Here is a 25650-nt window from a genome sequence, read left to right as displayed (position 1 = left end):
CAGAGTTAACCCAACTCGTTACATTACTATAGTCCATAATCCAGATGCGTCCCGTTAAATACATTAAGACTAATGTTATTAAAACAATTACAGTAAATGCTGTGCTGCTTTGCTAATTTGTGTTGAGCACATATTGAGTACATTAAAAAAAATAAGCTCAATGTGTGTCTGCATCATTAAACTTCTTCCATTTCTAAATGAAGCCCACATTTCTAAATGAATCCAGCCGGGGGGATAACGGGGGGGGGGGCTGGGTTTACACGTGTTATACCGTACAGCTTATGGTGCTCCCTCTCTACGCCTCTCTGGGGAGGGACCGCGACCTCTGCCTCTGTCTCAAGGTCGCACTCCTCTTCACTGCCAATCGCAGGGCGAGAAAAACCTTATTAATCCTGCCATTCGCCTCCGCCGCCTGTGTGTGAGCCGAGCGGTTACCATGACAACGTGCAAGGGATGAGACACAGGCAGGGGGGGGGGCGATGAGGCAGGCAGGCGGAGGTTTGTGGACCGGAGCAGGCCGGAACAGGGGGGGGTCTCCTCTCCTTCATGTTTCATTCATATATCCGACGAGCAGGATGAAGAATATCAACATACCCTGTAGTGTCCATGAGCTGCGGCCCGCTGTGCGGACAGGGCTCTGCTAGCATGTGTGTGTATCTCAGCACGAGAGACACCGCACATCACCCCCGGACCCAGAGACCACCCCCAGACCCCTTAGCCAGGGACCACCCCCAGAACCACAGTCGACCGCCAGACCCAGAGACAACCCCCAGAACCAGAGACCACCCCAAGACCCCCAGACCCAGAGATCACCTCCAGACCCAGAGTCAACCCCAGACCCAGAGATCAGCCCCAAACCCAGAGATCAGCCCCAGACTCAGAGAACAGCCCCGGACCCAGAGATCACCCCCAGATCCAGAGTCGACCCCCAGACCCAGACACAGTACCCGGCCGGGGTGCCGGTCCGTCCGCGTGCGTCGCTCACCGGCCTCGAAGCGGATTTTCCAGTCCTTGCTGTTGAAGTGCGTGTCGATGAGGTTCCAGAAGATGTCGGCGCCGTTGGAGAGGGAGAGGGCGTGGAGGAGCTGGGGCACGGCCAGCGATGCCAGCTGACAGAACTCACACTTCAGGATGGACCACAGGCTGCAGCGCCGCCACACACACACACCCACACAAAGGCACGCGCACACGTGCACATACACACACCCAGGAAAACACACATTTTTAGAGTCCATATGCAGAGAACACTCACACTACTTTACATTTGTGCATGTGTAAACGTACATACACAGGCACAGACACGCACACAAAAATACACACACACAACCATGTTTAGATTGCATATCCCGAGAACCTTTACACTATTGTACATGCATGCATGTGTAAATGTACACACACACACACACCCACACACACACATTCACACATACACCAATGCAACTATACATATTTCACTAACATATAAAATGCCAAGGCATACACCCTCAGCTAGGGCTACCAGGACCACGATAACATCTCTAATCTCTAATGCTGCGTGGGGTCCTGTGGTCCCTGGGGGGGGGGGGGTCAAGTCCCACCTGGGGATGATCATCTTCTCCTGGATGTAGGACAGGAAGTGGGGGTGGTCCTTGCGGGCTAGGTACAGACACTCCCCGTGCAGACAGAGGATCCGCAGGCAGTTCAGCATGTTGAACAAGATGTCGGGCTCCTCAAACTTGGACATTTCCTGGAATGTAATAGGAAAATAGGAAGCTTAAAAACTAAAATAGGTAGTTAAAACTAGTAATAGTTAAAAGGAGGAAGGGAAGAGAAAGGTACTTTAGTTTTTGTATATTTATGGGCATTTAAGTCCACGTTGTTCAGGCCTTATGTTAATCACAGTGCACATTACACAGCATCACTGGTGACCTTATGGTGAGCATCACCAGTGTTTGGAGGCTCCAGTTATACTGAGTTGAGTTGACCAAGTACCTGCAGAATGGTGTAAATGAGCTTCAAAGACACTGGCAGCTGCTGGTATGAGAACGTCTTCTCAGAGTTACTCTTCGTAGCTGGGGAAAGAAATGGGTTTTTAATGTGAGGAAGATGCTAATCTGGCCAGAGACTAATCTTCTTTTAATGGTCGTTCAACTTTGTTTGTTAGCATTATATAGCCCCAAGGATCAAGTTTGTTTAGAGTGCTGGAGGAAACACGGAGAAGACTGCTGACTCTTTCCTTTGACCCTGTTACACTCTCAAAACATTGCTAGAACACATGTGCTGAGCAATAATTAGGCAAGTAGCAAAGTAGCATGTTATAAATCAAATAATTTAAATTTGGAAGCATTTTATACCTTAACAAGTTATTTAGTTAGGCATGGTTTACACTAAGAGAAATGTTGTACATCGTTACATGGTAGATGTTGATTTGACATTGGTTTATATGATAACATGTTAATTGGGAAGCCTGATTTAACGAGACATGTTCAGTAAGAGCCATGGCGTATAAGTCATCATGCTAATTGTGAGTCATGGTGAATATGTAATCATGTTAATTAAATGTCATGGTGAATATATTAACATGTTAATAAACAGTCATGGTGAATATGTTAGTGAGGATAAAGAGTCAGGGTGAATGTTAGCATTGTGACTAAGTGTCATGGCATATATGTTAGCATGGTGATAAAGATTCATGGTGAGTGTTAGTGGGGATTAAGAGTCATGGTGAATGTGTTACTGTGGCTATTAAGAGTCATGGTGAAGGTTAGCATGGTGATTAAGAGTCATTGTGAATATTAGCATGGCGAAAAAGAGTCATGGTGAATGTGTTAACATGGTGGTTAAAGGTGACATATTTTACCACCAGGTTAGGGTTAGCCCTAACCCTTTCAAAATGGTTTGTAACGGCTAATCACACTCACACCTGGTGGTATAATATGTCACCTTTTTAAGAGTCATGGAGAATGTTAGCATGGTGATACTCACAGGGGTTCTCTGGAGAGTGGTTGCTGGCGTTGTCGGTGCTCGTTCCGTTCGGGTTGTCTCCTTCCTCTGTCCCGGCGTCCGTCCCCAGGGAAAAGTCTGTCTGGGGCAGCAGCAGAGTCTCCTCCAAGCTGTCCGTTGGCTCCTGTAAAAAACATCCGTTCGCATTAATCAAAGACGCCCTTACTTTGAAAGTCACGCTGATCACGGTCAGGCAGCTCGTTGAGAATGAGGTGCATTGACTAGTGATACATCACCTAACCAGGGGCCTCATTGCCTCAAACAGTATTAAATAGCTTCTTTTTTCATTTTTTTTTTCAATTTATAATAATTGCACAAGAAATAAGGGATGGTGTAGAATGGGATAAAAGGGTGTTTGACATAAATGACCCGTACTTACTGTTAAGTATGTTGAAAATATGTTAACATGTTAATTAAGAGTCACGGGGAATATGTTCACCATGTTAATCGTACTTAGATATTCACAATTTCCTGCATAGAAGCTGAACCCATGGTAGTGAACCAAAGCGCGTCCTGCAGAGCAGTTTGACAGGATGACTGCGCCGTTACTCAGGAGTCAACCGCTGAACAGCGATCATTGTGGAGGGCTGGTGCCGTCTCCGCACCTCCCGCGGTCTATTAATACACGCCGAGGCTCTCGCTCCCGTCTCACCACCAGGCGGATCTCCTCCCGGGGGGTGAGCCTCTCCAGCAGCTCGCAGCCCAGCTGGTAGCACAGGATGCTGGAGTGACACAGGCTGCACTCCAGGGCTTTCTCGTCCTTGTGGCAGGTGTGTGAGCCGCCCCACGGCGCCTGGAACACATTGTTGATGATGCCCACGATATCCTTTCCCAGGCTGCTGTCCAGGCCCAGCATCACGCCGTCATCCTGGAGCTCCATCTGGGGGAGGGGGAGGGAACCAGGGAGGGATCAAACCCCGCTGTGTGCCGCCCGCCGCCGTCTGAGGTCGCGCGGGACCGGCGAGCCACGAGCAACGAGCAACAGTGGGACCACGATGCTAAACGCTGCACCTGTTTGTGTGTGGGCCTGGGATTTTCGTTTTTTTTTACTTCATCCAGCAGGCGATTTTATTCCTGCTATGAGCAGGTGGAGGATCGGCAGCTGGCTAAATAACACAGACAGATAAACTACATGTATTGAGGCCCCCTAACCCTAACCCTAACCCTACTGAGCGGCCCCACAGTGCACTGGCTCAGCCTCTACATGTTGATGTTGTTGTTGTTGTTGTTGTTGATGTTGTTGTTGTTGTTGTGGGGGCGGGTCACCTGCTTGAGAATGAGGTCAAACATGAGGATGAAGCAGCCCAGGTTCATGTCGTCGTCGTCACAGTCCAGGTCCAGGGCGCAGGTCCCCGCCGCGTGGCCCAGGTTCTTGAAGGGGCTGCAGTGCAGCGGGGAGTGGAAGGGGCTCCGGAACGGACTGGGGAACGGGCTCAGCGTGTTCAGTTGCGCCCGGCGACCGGGGTCCGACACCACGCTGACCTGGATCACAAGGCGGTACAGGGTGAGACGCGCCGTGCAGAAAGCGGCGGCGCCGAAGCCAGCAGCGCGGCTCGGCTCAAAGTTTTCCGTGATCCATCTCTAGCGATCGTCGGGTTCAATTAAGCTTCTTAACAGAACTATATTTAGACTTTGGCAGTTGCTATGGCAACTGACATCCCTATGAATAGCAGACAATAGAACACTGGCCATGGTTTATCTCTTTTTTTTAAACGAACGCCCAGGCACTATGTTTTCTTAACTTATCATTTTCTATTTTTCAATGATTTTTTCGGAGTTGGGGTCAGGGGTCAGGGGTCAGCCAGAAGTGGCTGTGGCAGGCCTGTCGTGGCACTCACCCTGCGAGCCCCAGTGGTGCCTGTCAGATCTGAGACCCTTGCTTTCCTCTGATTGGCCAGTTCTTTCACAGAGTTGACCCCGTCGGAAAACATGCCAATCAACAGCTGAAGAGGAACCACGATATCCAGTTGGGACAGCACCTACACACCCAGATCAGAGACACAATGAGAAAGACTGCAAACAGCATGCGCGTATTAAAACTCTATTGACAATTCACCAAAAACACACGGTTAAAGAGCCCACTATGAGGTTACCGTCCCAGGATATGTCCCTACTTCCTGCTGCCTGGGACTGATCTACGGCCATCCCTTGATCACAGTTGTGTCGGAAAACTTGAAAGCCATCCATGTATGTAGGGCAGCATGCTGTGTGAGCGTATGGAATAAAAAACTGAGAAATCCCTCCTGCCTCTCACTCCGCCTCACTCTGTGACCCAGATCCATATTCAGCAGGGCCCCCTGCCCAGACTCTCACACATGATGACAACCTGTTCACTTCACACGTACTGTGGCAGATCCACAGGGCACAAAACGGCCACTAGTCTGGAGGACCGCACCCGCGTGTGTGTCTACATGTGCGTCTGTGTGTGTCTTTGTATGTGTGTGTTTGTGTGCGTGTTTGTGTGTATTTGTGTGTGTGGGGTTGAATGTGTATGTATGTGTATGTGTGTGTGGGTGTGTTTTTCGTGTGTAAGTGTGCGTGTGTGTGTGTGTGTATTCCGAATTGTTTAAACATCCAGTGCACGTGGATGCGCATGTGCGTTTGTGTCTGTGGTGTGTGTGTGTGTGTGTGTGTGTGTGTGTGTGTGTGTGTGTGTGTGTGTGTGTGTGTGTGCGTGCGTGCGTGTGCGTGTGTGTGTGTGTCCTCACATGCAGCCACAGCAGAGCCTGCTCTTGGACAGACGCTGGGTAGCCAGAGAATCTGCAGCTAATGAAGCCAAACATCTCCTCCATGGAGAAGGGCAGCGGGCAGAGCTCGATATCAAACATCTTACTGCAGGGAGAAGAATACAAAAGACTACAGTTCCCATCATCCTTTTTAACTGGCTTCCTTTTCAACAACATAAAATGACAGGTTTTCCTACAGTCCAATTACCACCTTGATGAATACTAAATTCTGATCGGTCAATCCTGGCATTCAGCGGTAATAACATAAATGCTAAATGTTAAATGTTAAATGTTAAATTAAATCAGTCATTTCATTAATGATATATTTTGTGTAGAATGATTGATTTCAAAGCAGCAGTGTAATAAGAAGAATAATGTCCAGCGGGCTGGTCATTATCGCACAATAAGCCCCACATGGTGACCATCCTGCAGGGGTTCAAAGAAGACATAATCCCTCCCACTATGTAAACGCAGTATTAATGCATCCAAATTACACATCAAAAACCATCTGAAGCAGCCCCCGCTCGTACCTCAGAACCTCCCGGAACTCCTTGAGCTGGTGTTCCGGGACCTCGGTGCGGATGGCCTCCAGCCACTCGGGCATGAAGCACTCCCACAGCGGCTGGCTGATGACGTTGTAGGGGATCAGGCACAGGATGCGGTTCAGGCCCTCCTTCAGCTGGGTCACCGTGGTGCACGACTTGTCCCAGTAGCCGCCCACCTGGGGAGGATAGCTGAGGTAAGCCTAGCTTGGTGCGGGTTAGCTTCCTGTTTGTGGCTCACACTCTCAATCTGAAATGTGCAGTTTTCATCTCGCTGCAGGTGATAGCGGTCCTTCAGGGTGAAAATACAAATCTAGAAAGAAAACGTCTTAAAGGATAAATTTAGACACATAAATATGAATAAGGTTTGTGCAGTATTCGCAATGCAATATGCATTGTATGTATAATTAAAGTGGGCGACAGGAGAGAGATATGAAAGGTGCTGGTCTGCTCTGTTCTGTTTTTTTTTTTTATTGTAGAATTAAGCAGCTTAATGAATACTGTTGTTTTTTTTAACATTGAGCATATGAGTATTTACAGCAGTTCCTTTGTTTCTTAATAGCTTCTGCAAAAACAAATGACCAACCATAAAACAAATTACAATTACTGTTCAAACAATAAAAAATATGATACACACTGTAAATTAATAAGTAGCAACACCTTTAAACTGCTCCCCCACCAAAACGACAGTAAATCTCTTACAAATGGGCCAATTACTGTACGACGCACAGAGACTGTCAGAATAACTGCAAGTGTAAACATGGTGCGTATGGAGCTAAGCCTTGTGTACTCAGAGCTGAGGATTCATGGCTCATGGGGCTGGGCTGCTTTTACATTGTAATCAGCAATGACTCAAGCTTTGGGGCAGAAGAGATAGGATTTTAATGGTGAGCCATCAGTCAGTGGCTGGAAAAACAAAGCTGCTCTTCAAAGACTAGTTTGGCACATCGCAATTCGATGGCGTTCGTTAGCCGGGGATGTGAGACGTCTTTGCTCGTACTCTTCTTCAAAGCGAGCAGATGCTATCGTTTACACAATGTTTAACGAGTGACATGGAATTACACGGACTGTACCAAAACAGCATGGGTTGATAAAATTAGACTTAGCATGAAAACATCCATGTACCCAGAATTGGATTAAATGATGAGAGGCCTCTGGGGAATACTGGTCTTAATAACCACCCACTAACTCCCCAGTGCCGAGACCAAATCCCTTTTCCCGGTCTATCTCCTTCCTCCCCATCCTCAGGGTCAAATCTCCATCTCACTAAACAGCTCTCCTCTCCACCATCACTGCCTCTCCTAGAACTGAACCCTGCTGTTCAGCATGCCGCCTGGCACCCGTTGGGCCCCTGTAGGCGGCTTGGTGCTAGGTGGGGGGTCATCCAGCAGTCCTTCTATCTTACAGCAGAACCTCTCAGGGGGAGACGGCGCAGAACCTGGGCCGGAAAACTGCCAGTGGCGGAGTTCCTTCTTTCTGTTTAATTTCTAGCGAAGAAAATGGTAAAATGGACTGCATTTATAGAGCGCTTTTCTAACCAGTGGCCACTCAAAGCGCTTTACAATACTGCCCAACATTCACCCATTCATGCACACATTCGCAGACCGATGGTGGGGAAAACCATACAAGGCGACAGCCAGCTCGTCGGGAGCAGTTAGGGTGAGGTGCCTTGCTCAGGGACACCTCTACACTCAGCTAGGAGGAGCCGGGGATCGAACAAGCAACCTTCAGGTTACCAGGAAACTCGCTCTGCCTCCTGAGCCACGTGCCGCCCCCCATTAGCGGCATGTGGCTCAACCCCTCTGCGGCGAGTCGATGGAGGCTCCAGAAGGGGATTCTAAGAAGTGTATTTCTATACTGGGGGTCTGCACGGGGTTGGTTTGAAACCTTTACAGGGAGGGGGGGGAGAGGATGATTGTATAGGTGATCTCTCCATGAATACATTATGAACAACATGAATACAGAACAAGGCTCCAGGCAGGTTATTGATTCAATGATTCTTTGGTTCATTCTTCATTTGTTCATTCAGTCATACTTTCTTTCTTTCTTTCTTTCATTCTTTCATTCTTTCTTTGGTTATTCCTCATTCATCCTCCCAGTCACCCATTGCTGAAATCATTTCTTTATATCATTCTCTCATTCTTTCTGTCCTTTGTTATTTCTTTATTCTGTTATTCATCCATTCATTCAGGTATTTGTTTGCTTTTTAATTAATCAATTCATTCATTCACTGGTTGGTGTGTCGAGAGAGAAATGCATGGCTACCCCTCTACTACACAGGCTGATGTGGTTCAGCCACCGCTGATGCAGGCGTTCTCCTCCCTTGTGATTAATATGTTAATAGACTTTATGACTCTCCCGACTGCTGCTTCCGAACAATGAAAACACACATCATGTCCACAACGCAAGCGTGTGTGTTGCATTATTCATGTGCTCCATAGCAGCCTGTCTCCACGTTTAAGTAACCTTCCTTCTCACCGGAACCCTTCAGGCTTAGCTAACGATATATTTTAGAAACATGACAGTGGGGGGAAATATCCTCCCTAGATGTGTGTGTATATGTAGTCAATCTATTGCTACCACTATTGCAAATGCATATATTTCTATGTGTAAATACATAGCCACTGGCTATGAAGACCCTATATATAACATAAACAGTATGATATTGATGCTATGTTAATAAAAGGTCCTGTTATTATACATCGATGTCTTCAGTTGTTTCAGTTGTTTAAGCGTTTCTACTGGTCGGCATGGGAACGAACAGAGAGGTTCCGCACTGCTCATGAGCTGCCGTGCTCCACCTTCTCGACCACGCCAAAGCCGACGCACCCCCTCCACCTCCGTCACCACAAGGCCATGTCTCCACCTCCATCACCCCACACACCCCCTCCACCTCCATCACCCCACACACCCCCTCCACCTCCATCACCCCACACACCCCCTCCACCTCCATCACCCCACACACCCCCTCCACCTCCATCACCCCACACACCCCCTCCACCTCCATCACCCCACACACCCCCTCCACCTCCATCACCCCACACACCCCCTCCACCTCCATCACCCCACACAACCCCCCCCCCCCATCCATCGGGCGTCGCGGCTCCTTACCCGGGCGAACTCCACGGGCTTGGGCAGCAGGCACATGACCATGACGTCGAAGCGCACGTCGCACACGCCCTTCAGCCACTTGGTGACGAACTGGGGCTTGAGCTTCTCCACCAAGCTGCCCACCTCGTCGTCCATCATGTAGGCAGTGGAGTGGAACCACTGGAACACCATGCTGACCAGCCGCGCAAGGCTCTCCGTGGGCGTGTTCTCGTTGGGCGTGCACAGGCTCACCTGGAGGGTGGGGGAGGATGATGTTTAGTTCTACAGCCCTAGGGGGAGGGATAGTCTGTTTGGGTTGGGTGGTTTACTCCCTGGGGGAGGAATAGTCGTTTGGGGTCGGGTGGTTTATTCCCGGCCCAAAAAAGGGTTGTGATTTCGTTAGAGATGTTCCTATACCAATTTTTCCTTCCCGATACCGATTCCTGAGTATCGGCCCATACAGAATATATACCTATACAGCATGTAGTATTGTAACTACTGCTTTTTTTTAAAACTAGATTTTTTATGATCTAGATCATACATTTATAATCTATAATTATAATTTGTATTCTTGTAGTTAAGCATCCACGAATCCATGTTTTTGAGATGATGCATTTCCCATTCCGACTTTCCACCTCCGACCATTAACAAACTGGCATCGGAACAACTCCAGTTTGGTGTCCCATGGTACTCTGCCGTCTACCCGAAGTTGCCCCCAGAGGAAGAAGCTTCTACATCTACCTGCTCATTAGTTTGTTTGTTTAAATACACCATTTAAACAAACAAACCACTGCAAATCACTATTTAGCAGACATTTGGTAGAGGTTGAATGATAACTATAAATAGCCCTCGTATCACAACCAGAGAGGGAGCTTCAGAGGCACGTGATCAGATGATGTTTGATAGAAAATCACAAGCCTTCAATATTAATACAAAATAAGCGTTGGAACAACTTGAGACCCCAGGGGGGGACTCGATGGGAGGGGGGGCACAGCAGGGAACACATTAATAATTTGATTCTGAGTATTAGATGATGGGGAGGAAAAACAAAACAAGATCTGCTACAAGATGCGCTCCCAGAATGAGCTCCGCAGGAACCGTCTGATCCCAGGGCGACCTGGTTCTCCTCCACTGGTTCACACCGGACACGCAGCGTATCAGCACCCACCAGGAACCAGATGCCGAACTGGCTGAGCAGCCGCTGGTCATGCTGGTCGTCCTCCTTGTTGTCAAAGTCGATGTTGTCCAGGGAGTGGTCGGAGGCGGACAGCCCCATCTGACGACGCCGGTTCATCTCAAACTCCCGCTGCTCAGCGTGGATCTCAGCCTCCTTCAGAAGGCTAGGAGAGAGAGAGAGAGAGGGGGGAGGGGGGAGAGAGAGAGAGAGAGAGAGAGCGAGAGAGAGAGAGAGAGAGAAAGTGGGAGAGAGGGGGGAGAGAGAGGGGGAGGGAGGGAGTGAGAGACAGAGAGGGGGAAATAGAGGGATAAGAGGGAGAGAAGGGAGAATGAGAGGGAGAATGAGAGGGAGGGAGATGGAAGAGAGAGAGGGAGGGAGAGAGAGAGGGAGAGATAGAGAGAGATAGGGAAACATAGTGAGAGAGAAATTGGGAGAGAGGGGGAGAGACGGAGGTAGAGAGAGAGAGGGGAGGGAGAGGGGAGAAGAGGGGAGAGAGGGAGGGAGCGATAGAGAGGGAGAGAGGAGAGGTGAGAGGGAGAGAGAGAGAGAAAGAGGGAGAGAGAGGGAGAGAGAGGGAGGAAGGGAGTGAGAGAGAGAGGGGGGAAATAGAGGGAGAAGAGGGAGAGAGGGGAGAGAGAGAGAGGGAGGGAGAGAGAGAGGGAGGGAGAGATAGAGAGAGATAGCGAAACATAGAGAGAGAAATTGGGAGAGAGAGAGAGAGATGGAAGTAGAGAGAGAGAGGGGAGGGAGAGGGGAGAAGAGGGGAGAGGTGAGAGGGAGAGAGAGGGAGAGAGAGAAAGAGGGAGAGAGTGAGGGGGAAATAAAAAGAGAAGAGAGAGAGAGGTGGGAGAGAGGGAGAGACGGAGGTTGAGAGAGAGAGAGAGGAGAGAGAGGGGAGAGAGAAAGGGAGCGAGGGCGTGAGAGAGAGGGAGAAATAGAGGGAGAAGAGGGAGAGAGGGGAGAGAGGGAGAGATAGGGGAGACAGAGAGGGAAAGAAAGAGCGAAAGAGGGCGAGAGTGAGAGAGCAAGACAGAAAAAGAGAGGAAGAGAGAGCAGGCAGGGAGGAGAGAAAGAGAAAGAGAGTGGGGGAAGATAGAGAGGGAGAGAGGGAGAGAGAGAAGACAGGCAAGGTTAAAAAAGAAAGAAGGGAACAGAAGTAATCACTGGAGTCTGACATTGTGTGCATGAAGACCTTCTCATGGGCCTGTCCCGTTGCCCCCGTGGTACTGTATGATGCGAGCGGCTGCGTGTAGGACGGCTACAGCAGAACGTGTCAGCGTTAGACGAGACGATCCCAGCCCCGGGCGGGAGAGTACCTGATGACGGCCTCCACGGTGCACACCAGCTCCTCCGCCCCGCACTCCCGGGTGTTGATGGGGGGTGGCGAGGTCTGGTAGAGATGGGTCTCTGCCGCAGCCCCCACCTCGCTGCTGTGGTGGTTGACATGGCAACGCTTGCAGTAGCGGACAGGCCGGTTGCCATGGCGCCCGCAGCAGCCAGCTGAGAAGCAGGTGACAACCGCCCTTCTGACGTGGGAGCTACAGTTCTAGGGAAGGCCAGAGGGGAGGGGGAGGGGAGAGTGTGGGAGAGAAGAGAGGAAGGTGGGAGAGAGAGGGGAGGAGGGTAAGAGAGAGAGGGGAGGATGGTGGGAGAGGAGAGAGGAGGTTGTGAGAGAGAGGGGAGGATTGGAGAGAGGGGGAGGTGGGTGAGAGAGAGGGAAGGAGGGTAAGAGAGAGAGGGGAGGAGGGAGGGGGAGGAGAAAGGAGGGTGGGAGAGGAGGGGAGGATGGTAAGAGAGGGAGGAGAGGAGGGTAGGAGAGAGAAGGAAGGAGGGTAAGAGAGAGAGGGAAGGAGGGTAGGAGAGAGAGGGGAGGAGGACGGGAGAGAGATGAGGGCAGTGCAGGAGAGAGAGAGGAGGTTGTGAGAGAGGGGTTGTTTGTGTGGGTCCTTGTAAATGGGTGCTTACAGTGTCATGATATAAAGGTGTGGGGGGTCACAGAAACTGCAGTTTCTTTATTTTTTTTGCATAATAGAAAGTTGCAACCGCAGCATAATCACGTCAGAACATTTTCCCAGTGCCCTATCCCACCTCAAAGTCAAGTAATCCTGAGTCCACCCGAAAGTAAGTGTTGGTTTAACTAAACGTTAATTAGTCTGGGTCCACACAGAGAGATGGTTTCTTGTGTTGAGTCTCAGGTTTCTAAAAATAAAAAGGGTGGTGACAGGGGACTGACCTGATCTGGTTTGCCTGTAATCATTGTCCATTAGGGAGATGGATTTCTGACAATCAAATTAACATCTACTTCCCCTGACAGAGTACTCGCCTGGACTGGCTGTCTCCTGTTAAACAACGCTAAATACAAACAATGGGTGTTGACCAAGTCCTCATTTACATCACATGCACTGTGATGAGCAGGGGGCAAACTATGATGGTAAACTATCAGGTATCAATATTTAATATTTCTTGCACAACTCAGATATATTTAGAGTGATAAGGCGCTCAAAGTTTTCAGGGCTTGTTTATATTTCATAGAGAGAGCGGCGCACAGCCTGCAGCAAAAGGCAGAGGATGGTGCACGACGGACCGACTAGCAGAGAGAGGGCAGCTGTTTCCCATGACAACAGGCCGGGCAGCTGCTCAGCTTGACGGGGGCACCTGAGATCACTACCCCCCCGCTTCTCCCTGTGTCTCCGTGGAAACCGCGCCGGGAGGCCTGTGGTCACGGCGTTCCGGAACAAACAGCTCGGCCCGCCGGCTCATTGGAAAGGATTCTGGCCTCTCAGAGGCACTTCAGTCAATAGACTTTCCGATTGAGAAAACATTTAAAAGGGCTCATAAAAGAGCAGCCTCTAAAATGAAGCAGATATTAAAAAATACTAATTGTGGGGGAAGCCTCTCTTACATTTGTTTGACCTAAATTATTTGCTTAATCAATTAAATTGTATATTTAAAGGAATTGTATCTTTTAAAGGAAATTCTGCGGGGGAAATTTATTGCAGGTGAATTTCCGCTGGTCACAGAACAGTATTAATAAGTGGCAGCCGTTCATGGTTTCAATGCAAATTATTAAGTGCTCAGAATTATGGAGTGTACTGTTTGTGCTTAGGAAAAGGCTAACCAGGATAATACCTTGCATGTTACAAACAGATCTTACCTTTTTTTGACAAATGGCAGATATCTCAGCTGTAAAAGAGAACCAACACAACGGATAAACACAGATAAGAAGCGTGATAAAGAGCCAATTTGTTATCAAACCATTTGTGCTGTGACCTACATGTGTTTCATCAGCTGTGTGTGCATGTGTGTGTGTGCGTGCGTGCGTGTGTGTGTGTGTGTGTGTGTGTGTGTGCACGCGTGTGTGTGCATGTGTGTGTGTGTGTGTGTGTTTGTGCACGCGTGTGTGTGTGGTATGTGTGTGTGTGTGGGTGTGAGTGCATGTGTGTGTGTATGTGCGTGCGTGCGTGCATCTGTGCGTGGGGGTGTGTGTGCGTGTGTGTGTGTGTGTGTGTGTGTGTGTGTGTGTATGTTTGCCTATCTCTGTTTGAGGAGAGGGGGACAGGATATGTAGAATAAACATTTAACTAAAAATATGAATTTCTCCCGCTCACCTTGGGGCAGGAGAACGTCAACGAGCCAATCAGGGTGGTCTCTGTGAAGGGCAGAGAATATTAAAAGCAGTTGTTATTTCACTGATTAGCTAATGCTAATGCTGCTATAAGTAAATAAAGCTAGCATTTAGCCTGATCATAACAGCTTTCCCACAAAGTGGCTGTTCTACTGCCATTCTGGGTCTCTCCTCAACATAAAGACATTGATGAACAGCAGACATATCTGTTCAAGAGATATGACGAAGAAGGCGAAACATTGTTATTTTGCCCTGATGATCTCATTAGCTGAGCGTGACAATTATGTAACCATGGCGATAGTGGGTCCCCTGGGTTAAAGCGAGGAATAATGAGAGAGGGGAGGAGGTGGGGGCCAGCTGCATGCTTGGAAGGTAAACCACACGACAAAACAAGAGCGCACCCTGCGACCCTCTGACTGCATTCCTCACAGATGTAGAGGGGCGGCGGCTTGTCACCAAGGGCAACGGAAAGAGTAGGGTCGATGCACATCTGTCAAAAAACAAAACAAAGGTTAATATCACCTAACATGCATACGGATCATATCATCACACATCATACAGAACACATGAAAGCCATCGTTGTATTTGTAATAATACCACAGCTGTCCGTGGCTGCTATTATTTACTCCACAACATGTCATTGAGGTAACAAGGAACCTGCATCCCCCCCCCCCCCCCCACTGTCAGCCCCCCGGCCGTCCTCTACATGGCTGCACACATACGGCGCGCTCGGCCATCTTTTGATCTGTGCGTGGCCCTGCACTAAACCACCGCGTTTATAGCTTCAGAGCTCAGGTTCTCTGTAAGTTACCGTTCTGAGTGGCCGACGTCAGGTCCTGCAAGACCGCGTCGGGTCAGTACCTCCCATTAAGGCCCTGTTACCCCCGACACCCCCTCTCGCTCCGGGTAATTGAAAACCAGCTCCCCCCCCTCCCCTCCCCCTCCGTTATTCGTCCGTTTTGGACGCAGTTGAGCCAAGACAGGTGGCGTGGATGAGACAGGCCAGACAGGGCAACAACGACCACAGCACAGCACAGGAGATGAGCCTGGGGGGGTGGGGGGGGTGATCTCATCATGCGGCTCGCCAGGGCACATCCTGATGTGTTTACACCAGACACGCGTTTGAACCCGGCGCGACCTAATGTAGTTACCCCGGCACGGACACCAGGGTTATGCTAGGAAGAGCGATCTTGCACGTTTCACGTAAACATTTGATTAGTGGACATTTCCTCGGATTTGGCCACCCATGATGTAGGGATTATGAATAAAATGTAGGAATTGATCAAATTAAAAAAGAATGATAATAACAATGTATTTTGTGTAGCAGATTGAAAATACTCAAAGAAAATGTACCGCAAGAATAAAGCCTACAGTAAAAGAAAAATACTACAAGTAGCAGCGTAGATTGCATTCAGAGTATAAAATACATCTCCTGAAGTAACTACAGATTTAGTTTTCACCTTGACCGCAGGTTTGTTGATTGCATTGTGACACTCGATGTGTTGACAGTGGATGGGATTCCAGGCTGTAGAGAAACAGAGAGGAGGGAGGAGGATAAACGGACAGGAACCACATCCACTGTGTCCAGCAGCCTATAGAGGAGTAGGAGGCTGACCTGTGTACTGCAGACCCCGGTACTCGCTGATGGCTCCGGGGGGCTTCAGGTTGGGCCAGTAGTGGAACAGCATCTGCACGGCGGGGGGCTTCACTTGGGACGGTCCGTAGGATATGACGTAAAGCAGGTCCTGCACACACAAGGCTGTTACACACCCTGCAGTTGCCAAGGAAACATCTGTACTACATTAAGAAAGAGCATCACTTGCATCCTTGATGCTATTTGTATCTGTTAAGATATGAAAATCCTAATAGATATATACACTAAATATCCTGACATTTTGAATAATACCCGCGAAAGAAAGTAATTCGTTGGGGTGCAATTACACCGTTTGACATGGAACTTTAATTAGCTTAAATTAAACTTGTTACTTAAATTGAATTGTAAACTAATGACACTTACCTTCCACACTTCCTGCTTGTGCTTCATCAGACACTCCAACAACTGACAGTGATACACTAGAAATCACAAGAGGAGAGGAGAGGAGAGGAGAGAAAGTAAGGGAATACAAAAGGACAGGAGAGGACAAGGGAGGAAAGGAGAGGAGGGGAGACGAGAGAAAGTAAGTGTATACAAATGGAGAGGAGAGGGGAGGACAGGAGAGGAGAGGAGAGGAGAGGAGAGGAGAGGACAGGAGAGGAGGGGAGAGGAGAGGAGAGGAGAGGACAGGAGAGGAGGGGAGAGGAGAGGAGAGGAGAGGAGGGGAGAGGAGAGGAGAGGAGAGGAGAGGAGAGGAAAGGAGAGGAGAGGAGAGGAGAGGAGAGGAGGGGAGAGGAGGGGAGAGGAGAGGACAGGAGAGGACAGGAGAGGAGGGGAGAGGAGAGGAGAGGAGGGGAGAGGAGTGGAGAGGAGAGGACAGGAGAGGAGGGGAGAGGAGAGGAGAGGAGGGGAGAGGAGATGAGAAGAGGAGAGAACAGAACAGAAACGAACAGAGAAACGCGTCCACTTGTATTTCTAAATGTACATTTAGCGTGATTCAAGTGGTGGTTTACCTGGGTTTGAGGTGTACTGCATGGCTATCATTAGCATAGAGGAGGCAGAGAGATTGACATACGCGGGTACACCCCCCTCCCTTCGAGTCGAACCCACTATAGAAAAGAAAAAGAAGAGAGCGAGAGAGAGAAAGAGAGAGATACATGATAACTACTTGATAAAAAATAGGTTCTAATTCGTTGAGGACGGTGTTAAAGGTATTGGTGGTATGCATGAATGTGTTTGTGTGTGTGTGTGTGTGTGTGGGTGTGTGTGTGTGTGTGTGTGTGTGTGTGGGTTGGTCTGTGTGTGTGTGTGTGTGTGTGTGTGTGTGTGTATATGTATGTATTTGTGTGTGCATGTGTGTGTGTGCAGATGATGACTTCAGTGCAGGGGCAGTGCCTGACCCCCTTGTCCGACTCAACGCCTGCATTGCATAAGCTTTCAATTTCTAAATGTGAAGATCAACGTACAAAAAACGTTCTTTACATTCACATTGCTGTAGAAAAGTGTGTTGGATACTCACATATCGCCATGGGAAGAAAAGAGGTGCTCAGGTATTCAATGATGTCTTTGTGAAGGAAAGGGGGAAATGTGGCTAAAGTGGAGATCATAGTATAGGGCAAAGTGCTGAGAATATCATCACTGAGAAAGGGCAGGAGGCAAGTTGTAGTGTAAAATATGGACTGTCCAAGATCTGATAAGAAAGGGGGAAAAGGCAAAAAAGACAAAGAGAGATACACAGACACTCATTCAATAAATCCTGCATACAGTATATGTTAGTACATACTGTGTGCAACTCCAGTATGAAAGAGAATTACAATACATTAAATTCAACATTTCAAATTAAAAGGCTATCACAGAAAAAAAGAGATCGAATATCTCATATAAACTTTTGCAGTAGACAATGCAAAAGCCATCAAAGTAAAGATTGCCCTTAGCAGAAGGTAAAACATTCTAGACAAGGCGATGGTTTTCACGTGTTTAAATATTTTTTTACAGAAGTCAAATATTTATGAAAATCAACAGCAGTCCCGCCCCCAAAAATACATTGATAATAACTTACTTGGTAACTCTTTAAAATAGGAGTACATGTATGAACCATTAATTAACATTAGTCCATGCACTTAGCAGCATTATTATATTGGATTAGAGTGGGGTAAAGGTGAGGAGTAGTTGGTTGGGGTTGGGTATTTGTATTTGTTAGATTAAGTTACTGGTTGCACTGGCACACCATCTTAGTGTGATCACTAAGATATTTACCATTAGGAAATATGAACACCATTAGTAGATGATTACTAGACCGTTAATTAACTGTTAGTTTACACGCATTGCTGCATTAACAAATGTTACTTAACAGTTCACTAATGTACCTTTATTGTAAAGTGTCACAGCTCACTTTCAGAAGAATCCCCACATTATAGAACGACAGTACTGACAGTAAGCTACAACGGCCAATGCACTTGCATCTCTGCTAGCATGTTCCCACGTCACAACAACATCGGCCTGTTCAGAAGACACTTGATCCCACAGTACACAGCATCACATGCAACCAAAGTGTGACACACAGAAGAACGGGCCTGTATCTGATAGATCCGATCAGCAGTGACTAGGAATTTGTTTGAGTTTGACCGGATCCACCAGCGTGCTCCCGTTCAAACCCCCATGCATCCCGCGCCATCCGAGCCCAGGGAGCCCTTTACGTTCTCTGCTCTTGCCGGGAACCAAAAAACGCAGCCTTGGCTTCATGCAGGCAGGGCGGGCGGGAATCGGGACAATGATGATGACAAGAACAACAGTGGTGCAACTGGGGGGGAGAGGGGGGGGGGGGGGGGGGGGTGGCCTTGACTCACCATGCTGACCGTGCTGCAGCAGGGGCACCAGGTCAAGCAGGGTCACGAGGGTCACATAGAGGCCCTGATAGTCCAGAGAGGGGTACTCTGAGAGCTGAGCGTCCCGACTCTGCTGCCCCTGCCCCCCGCGGCCAGACGGGGCATCGCGCAGAACGCTGTAAAGGAGGGAGCGAGTAACTGTAGGGTTGATGGAACTGACTTGTGGTCTTAGAGATGGGGTGAGTGGGAATGGCACAGGAAAAAGACACATGGTCATGGGCACGGCCAAATTGGAAGCTTCCTGGGTCTCCTTCCTGCCTGTGCGGGACAGAATGCTGCTCCGAGGTGGGAGGGGTGGGGGAGGAGGAGGTGGGGTGGGTGGGTGGGGGGGGGGATAGGGGTGGGGGTGTGGGGAAGGAGGGGAGGGAGGGGGGACAAGGGAAAAAAAGAGACAACAGAGACACAAAGAAACAGCACATTACATTGAAATGGCGCTACAGAGACAGTGTAAATAGAAAAAAACAAATCCAGATAGACCCCACATAGGATGCAGTGGCTCACTCTAGTCCTTTAGGCCACTTGAGGCTTGGGCACATTGTTCCCTCAGTGTGTCTCGCATTCAAAGCTCAACACACCTTTCTTTGCTCTTTTAACAATGGAAAAAGACCATGAACACAAACTGCAATGATCACTGCATCTCATGCGTATCTGGTGACAAGGAGCAAAAATATAAAAAATGGCATGTTTTCAGTGGCACCCCCATACTCCTCTTGGATTGGGACAGTGAAGGGGACTGTCCATCATCGATGGTTGCCATCATCCAATCAAAAATCAGGTGGCTACCATGAAAATAGGCCAATGGGAGGTGATTTGGTGCATTCAATTGTTTGGCTTTTGCTGGTTGGGGGGTGTAAAATATGGGCGTGACACCAAATCGGTTCGGGATAGTACAGAGGTGACACTTTTGAAACATGCTTCAGCTAGTAATAAACATGTGTGTGAGGTCAGATCAAGTGCTCATAGGTCACAGCACATGTTTATTGCACCAGAGAAAAAATGTCTGTATGCATACTTATGATACTGCACCAGTATCATTAGGAGAAATAATGAGATCCAACAGGCATATGGATTAGAGTCTCTTAAATAAATGTAATCACTAATCTACGGTACGGGGAGGAAAACTATAATGACAAAGGGGTAGGGTTGTATCGGGGGGGGATGACTTGGTTGTGGAGCCAATGGGGGGGATGGACGTTTGTGTTTGCTGTCCCCTTGGGAAGGTGGCGGACATATTTGTGGGGGGTAGAAAAAAAACAAGAAAGGGCTTGTTGGGCGAGAGGCATCTCAGGGGACGGGGGCGGGGTGTGGGAAGGGGTGGGCACAGAGAATGTGGCTCTGTTATGACACATTGATAAGCTGCTCTATCAGCCAAATGACTGGGATTCAGCACTAGGTCACATTTTATAGTGGTGCCCGTCTATTGGTTGGTCAGAGGTCGCTCACACAGGTTAAAGGCAGAGCAATTGAGGTCCAAGGCCAGTGAATAAGGGGATTTCTGTGAAGATATACTATGAATCCACACCATGAAAGTAGAGACATGTCAGTCAGCCTAGGAAGTTTTACAGTCATCAATTGAATTAAGGTCATCCGACTTTTGACTTATCCCCTCAAAGTGAAAGTCTGCAGGATTTTAGTCTTGTGGATTAAAGGTACAACTGCATTCTAGGCAGTGACACAATGAAGAGAATTAAAACTACATCTGAATATGACTTTTTTTCACTGGCTATATTTCATTTAGAAAACAGTATTAATTTGAACAATGAACAGTTAATTCCACATAGACACACCCATTCACACACAGGCAATCATACGCATAGAATATACAGTGCATGTATTAACATATACAAGCATACCGACATACATTCTTACATACATACATATATACATACATATATACACACATATATACAAACAAACGACACAAAACACACACGCAACACGTAAAACACATGTAGAAATGCACTGACATAGACATATGACATTCATTAGCTAGCAATACCTTCAAATACATAATCTAGATAAAAACCTATTCACAGCTCAATAATCTCAACCTTAGTAGTACAACAACTATAGCTACCGAAATCTCTTGAATAATTAGGGGAATCTATAGGAATAGTGACAAACGCTTGCTCCTTTCTAGAGATCTACACTTTTCTATCCTTTTCTAATGCCCTTTTTCATATTTTCCTCCTTCAAAGACACCAAAATCATTGAAAGACTCTACCCATCTCTACGGAGGGAGCTAACGCAAGTATTATCTTGTGTTTGAGGACAAAATATCCCCATGAATTGGCATCTTACAGGGTGGTTCCTTTCTCCCCGTGCTTCTCTCATGACAAATCAAAGACACTATCACACTTTGGGCCCTCTCTGGGCCAGTCTACTCCACGGACATACGCAGCCCTGATGCCCATCCGTCCTCAGGCCATCCCACAGCAAGGCCAGAAGATGTAAGGAGTTCTATAAACAAATAATCCATGTGGGCTCAGGAAAACACTATGGCATTAAAACCAGCAGCCCAAAATAGACTGCAACTTAAGCCATTAATATCAGTAATAGTGGGGCACAGAGACTTTGACTGGCTAACTCCAGATGGACAAAGTCCCCTGCTGTATGAGACCATTCTGTGTGTTAATAGTATGGCGCTTTCAGAAGCTGTTTGGGATACTAGCAAGTTTAACGCTAGATTATATGTGTAGATAAAATGAAATGCATATTCTATAAAGCTATATGGGAAGGAGGAGACTAGGAATTCATAACTTCTAAAAAGGTTAAACTGGCCGTCCAAAACGGAAGCTGATTTGACCCTTGGTGTGGAGAACATAACATGTTTCCTCCTCAGGCTGAACACAGCCCCCCAGGGGGGCCGAGCTAACCCCTCAGCCAGGAGGCCAGAGGGGCCTGGCCTCCACATCCCACTGGGGGAGGACGCAAGGAGCCACCCCCCCTCCAGGGACGTGTTCATCCAGCAGCCGGCCAGTGAATCAATAAACATCCCTGGCTCCTCTAACTCTACAGCTCCAGAACACCCCCTACCACGCCGCGGCTCAGTCCCTATAAGGATACCAGTTTTAACCCCCAGCATCTGTTCACACATACGTCCCCTGAATGTTTGCATTCACCCTTCAAGGCTGAGCAGGGTTATGAGTGTCATCTCAAGGTCAAAGTTCTTTGATCGATGGCTTTGTTAAAAATGTGCCCTAATGAGGTTTTGATTTATCCTAACTTCAGTTTCAGATACATCCCTTTCTGACATGCTGATCTTGTCCTAGTATCTACTAGCTAGGCTGTGTATTAATAAACCCTGGTTAAACACATAGGAAGCTAAATATCCAGTACTTCACCTGTTTGCTCCAGCCCATTGTACTTACCTGAGTAGGGTTTGGGAAAAGTATTTCAGTGTGTTTGCAATGTCTGTTCCAGAAGGCACAGGGTAAATATTGTGTTGCACACGGTTGTGATACTCTTGCAAGTACCGTATCTTAGAAGCAACTAGACAAAAGACAGAGCAATACGCAGATCAACATCGGTGAGGGCAACAAGAACATATTTTCACTGTAAACCCAGAACATGGGGGCGGAGATTCTAACGTGGAACTAATGCTTCTAATGTTCCCATGGCACCCTGGCTCTCTGGTTAAGACCAGGCGACCTTTCAGAACAAAAGCTGGGTCACAGTGAGCCCAACAGGCACTCATAACCTCGTGGCCAGCATGACCTAAGGGGGGTTTGCTGAAATACTGAGAGAACCTCAGATGTTGCACAAAACAAGTATTTTAATTTTGCCCAGTGATGGCTTAGGATGGTTGTGTGTGTGTGTGTGTGTGTGTGTGTGTGTGTGTGTGTGTGTGTGTGTGTGTGTGTGTGTGTGTGTGTGTGTGTGCGCGTGTCAGTGTGTGTGTGTGTGTGTGTGTGTGTGTGTGTGTGTGTGTTTGTGTGTGTGTGTGTGTGTGTGCATGTTGAGTGTCTACCTCCCTTACAACTTATCCCTTAAGCCAAAAAGTTGTTTTTTTAGTTTCTTATTTTATTTTATTTTTTCCGTTAGACGATGGCAAGGTTAGAGAACCAGAGGGTTATGGCTGTGCTGTCTGTATGAGTTGAGGTAAGTTCTTTCATGGCCTGTAATAGCAGCTACAGGCTGTGTTTATGTGCACACTAGTTAAAAGCTAGAGTTACATAAAAAAGCAGTGAATTAAACATTGATGTTGAATGGCAAATAACTTCCCTATGAAACGACATTGAGTAAGGTAAAAAAAAACACAGGTTTTATAGGCTAGTATAGGCTAATAAACGATACATTAATATAAATAAAATATTATGGACAATATCTAATCCTTCTATACATTGAGATGTAAGCTGAAGATGTTCACCTGTCCAGATGAACGAAGAGAACATCCCACAGTAGCCCAGGCATCATGCGTGAACCAACCATGTTATTGATCAATTGAATGCCACCATATCTTTAGGTGAATAATGTGTCATGTCGACCTTGAGACTAAAACACATAGCATTTCCCACTGCTCGTATTCGATACGTCAATCAGAGCAAAATATGCTGAATGGTGGCCGTTTACATTTTGTTCCTATTTGCTATCCTCTACCGGTATAACACCGAGCCTCCCTGCACACTAGCCCTCGAGCAATCCTCTGCAGTGAGACGACGTGTTGCAACCTGCCTTGGCAACCGTGCTTTCATCACCAAGGACAGCTCCCTGGTTCGATTTTTTCATTGATATCAATAAAAAAACACGCAGTCTCAGGAAACCATAAGAGAGGTAAAATACACGGGGTCGTACTTACACTGCTCTGCCTTGGTAGACATTTCGGACAGCACTTTTAGAATGGGAAAGAGAAAAGCACACTGTCAATTGTTTCCTCGCCGGCGCCGTGTTTCCTCCAGTCGTGAAAAGTGATCTCCCCTTCCTCGCTCCGAGCTCGGCTTGATTGTACCACTTGTGAAATGAACGTGTTACAGTTCGCAGTTGCTCCTGCACCAATCACCAACACGAAGCGTTCGGCGACATGAGACCGATTTATGAATTGGGGAGAGCGTTAAAGCCCCGATGCCGGTGAGAGAGAAATCTTTATGCAGAACTGAACGTCGTACCTTGCCAAATGGACTGCTCCGGCTTTGATAAATTGTCATTCAAGAAATGGTCAATTTAAGGTGAAGAATGATGGGGGGGGGGGAAATATGGTTGACCCACGGGGATGTCTCTTCGCTGGACTGAGCCGTGCTTGCTGGGACAACATATGCAACAGATTGTTGACACACTGCCTTAATCTGCTTTACCTAATGACCATAGTAGGCTACGCATTTCTCTATTTTACAACCGTTGTTGGTATTTTCTGATTTATGTGGATGATTCTAGATTAAATAAACATTGAATTACGGAGTCTCCACTGTTATATTCAGAAGAACAGATATGTAAAATATTACCTGTATATTTTATGTGATTAACAACAGAACATGGTTTCGATCAAAATATTATCCACAACATCCTGGGACTTGAGTGTGGTCCTGAACTTCCCTCTGACCTACACATAGTCCTCTGCCTGGGTTAAACAAACAAATAGATTTCCCTAAACGCAGACAGAATCCATTCCAACATGTTATTTATTTCCTGTGTGTGCTCAGTGTTCTTTTTCTTCCTCAGCGTCATTACAGAAAGCAGTGCAGTATTTCGTGCTATACATTTGTGGTGAATACTCTGAATTAAAAACAATACACTATAGGAGAGTTGTGCAACACGTTCTCACTAATTTGCATGCAACAGGAAAATATCATGTATGTTCCCATCAGTTACATCTCGGCTTCAGTGTGGGACTGATCCCCTTGTCAGGGGGGAGGTGGTGGCGATCTTTGACGGTAAACTGGAATCTGGTGTAGGATCCATCCTGCAGGAACCAGGAGCGTCAAGGCAAACGTTGCCAGCGTGAAAAGGGACTGCTAGGATCGGAGCGAGATCAACATGCAACATGATTAAACTTGGCTCGAATCCACACACACACACACACACACACACACACACACACACACACACACACACACACGCAAACAAACACACACACACACACATACACTACCACACACGCACATATCTTCAGGCATGCACAAACACACACATACACACAGACACACAAACACACATGAAGACATAAGACACACATGCAAATACACACACACACACACACACACACTAATTCAGGCATACACAAACAAACCCACACTCACATGCACACACACACACACACACACACACACACACACACACACACACACACACACTAAAGGTGTGTGTACTAAAAGTATCAAATAATCTAAAGCATTTTACCTCACTGTCATACATTGAACTTGGTCCTCAGCCATGAATACATTTGTATGAACATATTTTATTGAATTTATCTGTCACAAGAATAGAGATAGCCAAAATCAGAACTAAATATGTGTGCTCTACAGGAAATATTCTATCGTTGGAGGAAATAATGCAACACTTTATACATTTAATGCTGTCAATACACCATAGTCTTTTTGCATTGTTAGATAATACAGCTTGTTGCTAAGGACCACGCAAACTAGTTGACAGTCTACATGTTCTTGCTCAGCCATCATGTATTGAAGCTATAGGCTTTAGAAGTTATACTAGTTCTGCCCTTAACCCAAATTAACCCAAAATACAGTCGGTTGTTCCTACCATCGGTCCAATGGAATCCTTGGCTGGTTTGCTGTAGATGTTTGACCGTTGAACCCGCTGAGTGGCATTCCTGTAAACAATGGACCTGGTGGGTATGGATCTCGTCAGTAGAGGAAACATCCTTTTACTTCTTTTCTTCTGGCTACAATGGAAGGCAAACATAAATTCTCACATCCTGTCAGAGACTAACACATACTTCCCTGCTTCCATCACATTCCCACCACTGTTCCTGGGAGGAGTAATCTCTATGGGCCCAGTGAGTAAATATTGTTGTGACCAGTGTCTTCTGGAGATCAGAGTTCTGCTGCTCTTTGGTTCTTAGCGTTGCCGCTCCAC

At 47.4% G+C, this 25650-nt stretch overlaps 1 protein-coding gene and 1 long non-coding RNA gene across 2 annotated transcripts in view; both read right to left on the bottom strand.

Moving 5' to 3' along the window:
* The window catches only part of unc79 (unc-79 homolog, NALCN channel complex subunit), a gene marked incomplete at both ends in the record, with an annotated part of 40166 nt that extends 16725 nt beyond the window's left edge, over nucleotides 1–23441 (bottom strand). The window contains 23 exons of the mRNA XM_079752556.1: nucleotides 986–1143; nucleotides 1578–1726; nucleotides 1972–2051; nucleotides 2965–3106; nucleotides 3635–3862; nucleotides 4249–4464; nucleotides 4821–4961; nucleotides 5691–5814; nucleotides 6239–6429; nucleotides 9362–9592; nucleotides 10509–10680; nucleotides 11834–12063; nucleotides 13672–13700; nucleotides 14126–14166; nucleotides 14544–14632; nucleotides 15603–15667; nucleotides 15758–15887; nucleotides 16160–16215; nucleotides 16750–16845; nucleotides 17256–17426; nucleotides 18583–18896; nucleotides 21993–22113; nucleotides 23420–23441. Of these exons, the coding sequence (XP_079608682.1) occupies nucleotides 986–1143; nucleotides 1578–1726; nucleotides 1972–2051; nucleotides 2965–3106; nucleotides 3635–3862; nucleotides 4249–4464; nucleotides 4821–4961; nucleotides 5691–5814; nucleotides 6239–6429; nucleotides 9362–9592; nucleotides 10509–10680; nucleotides 11834–12063; nucleotides 13672–13700; nucleotides 14126–14166; nucleotides 14544–14632; nucleotides 15603–15667; nucleotides 15758–15887; nucleotides 16160–16215; nucleotides 16750–16845; nucleotides 17256–17426; nucleotides 18583–18896; nucleotides 21993–22113; nucleotides 23420–23441 (3196 nt within the window). The remainder of the gene's footprint in view (nucleotides 1–985; nucleotides 1144–1577; nucleotides 1727–1971; nucleotides 2052–2964; nucleotides 3107–3634; nucleotides 3863–4248; nucleotides 4465–4820; nucleotides 4962–5690; nucleotides 5815–6238; nucleotides 6430–9361; nucleotides 9593–10508; nucleotides 10681–11833; nucleotides 12064–13671; nucleotides 13701–14125; nucleotides 14167–14543; nucleotides 14633–15602; nucleotides 15668–15757; nucleotides 15888–16159; nucleotides 16216–16749; nucleotides 16846–17255; nucleotides 17427–18582; nucleotides 18897–21992; nucleotides 22114–23419) is intronic.
* Nucleotides 23442–24218: 777 nt separating this feature from the next.
* Nucleotides 24219–25519, bottom strand: LOC307087406. The gene is made up of 2 exons (XR_013812494.1): nucleotides 25315–25519; nucleotides 24219–24569 (listed from the first exon to the last, which is right to left on the bottom strand). It is a non-coding gene; the product is annotated as an uncharacterized lncRNA (long non-coding RNA).
* Nucleotides 25520–25650: the final 131 nt, after the last annotated feature.

The sequence above is a fragment of the Pollachius pollachius genome, assembly GCF_949987615.1.
Source record: "Pollachius pollachius genome assembly, chromosome: 15".
Classification (NCBI taxonomy): Eukaryota; Metazoa; Chordata; class Actinopteri; order Gadiformes; family Gadidae; genus Pollachius; species Pollachius pollachius.
Note: the sequence above shows the minus strand (reverse complement) of the source record. Positions and strands in the feature narration are given on the sequence as shown.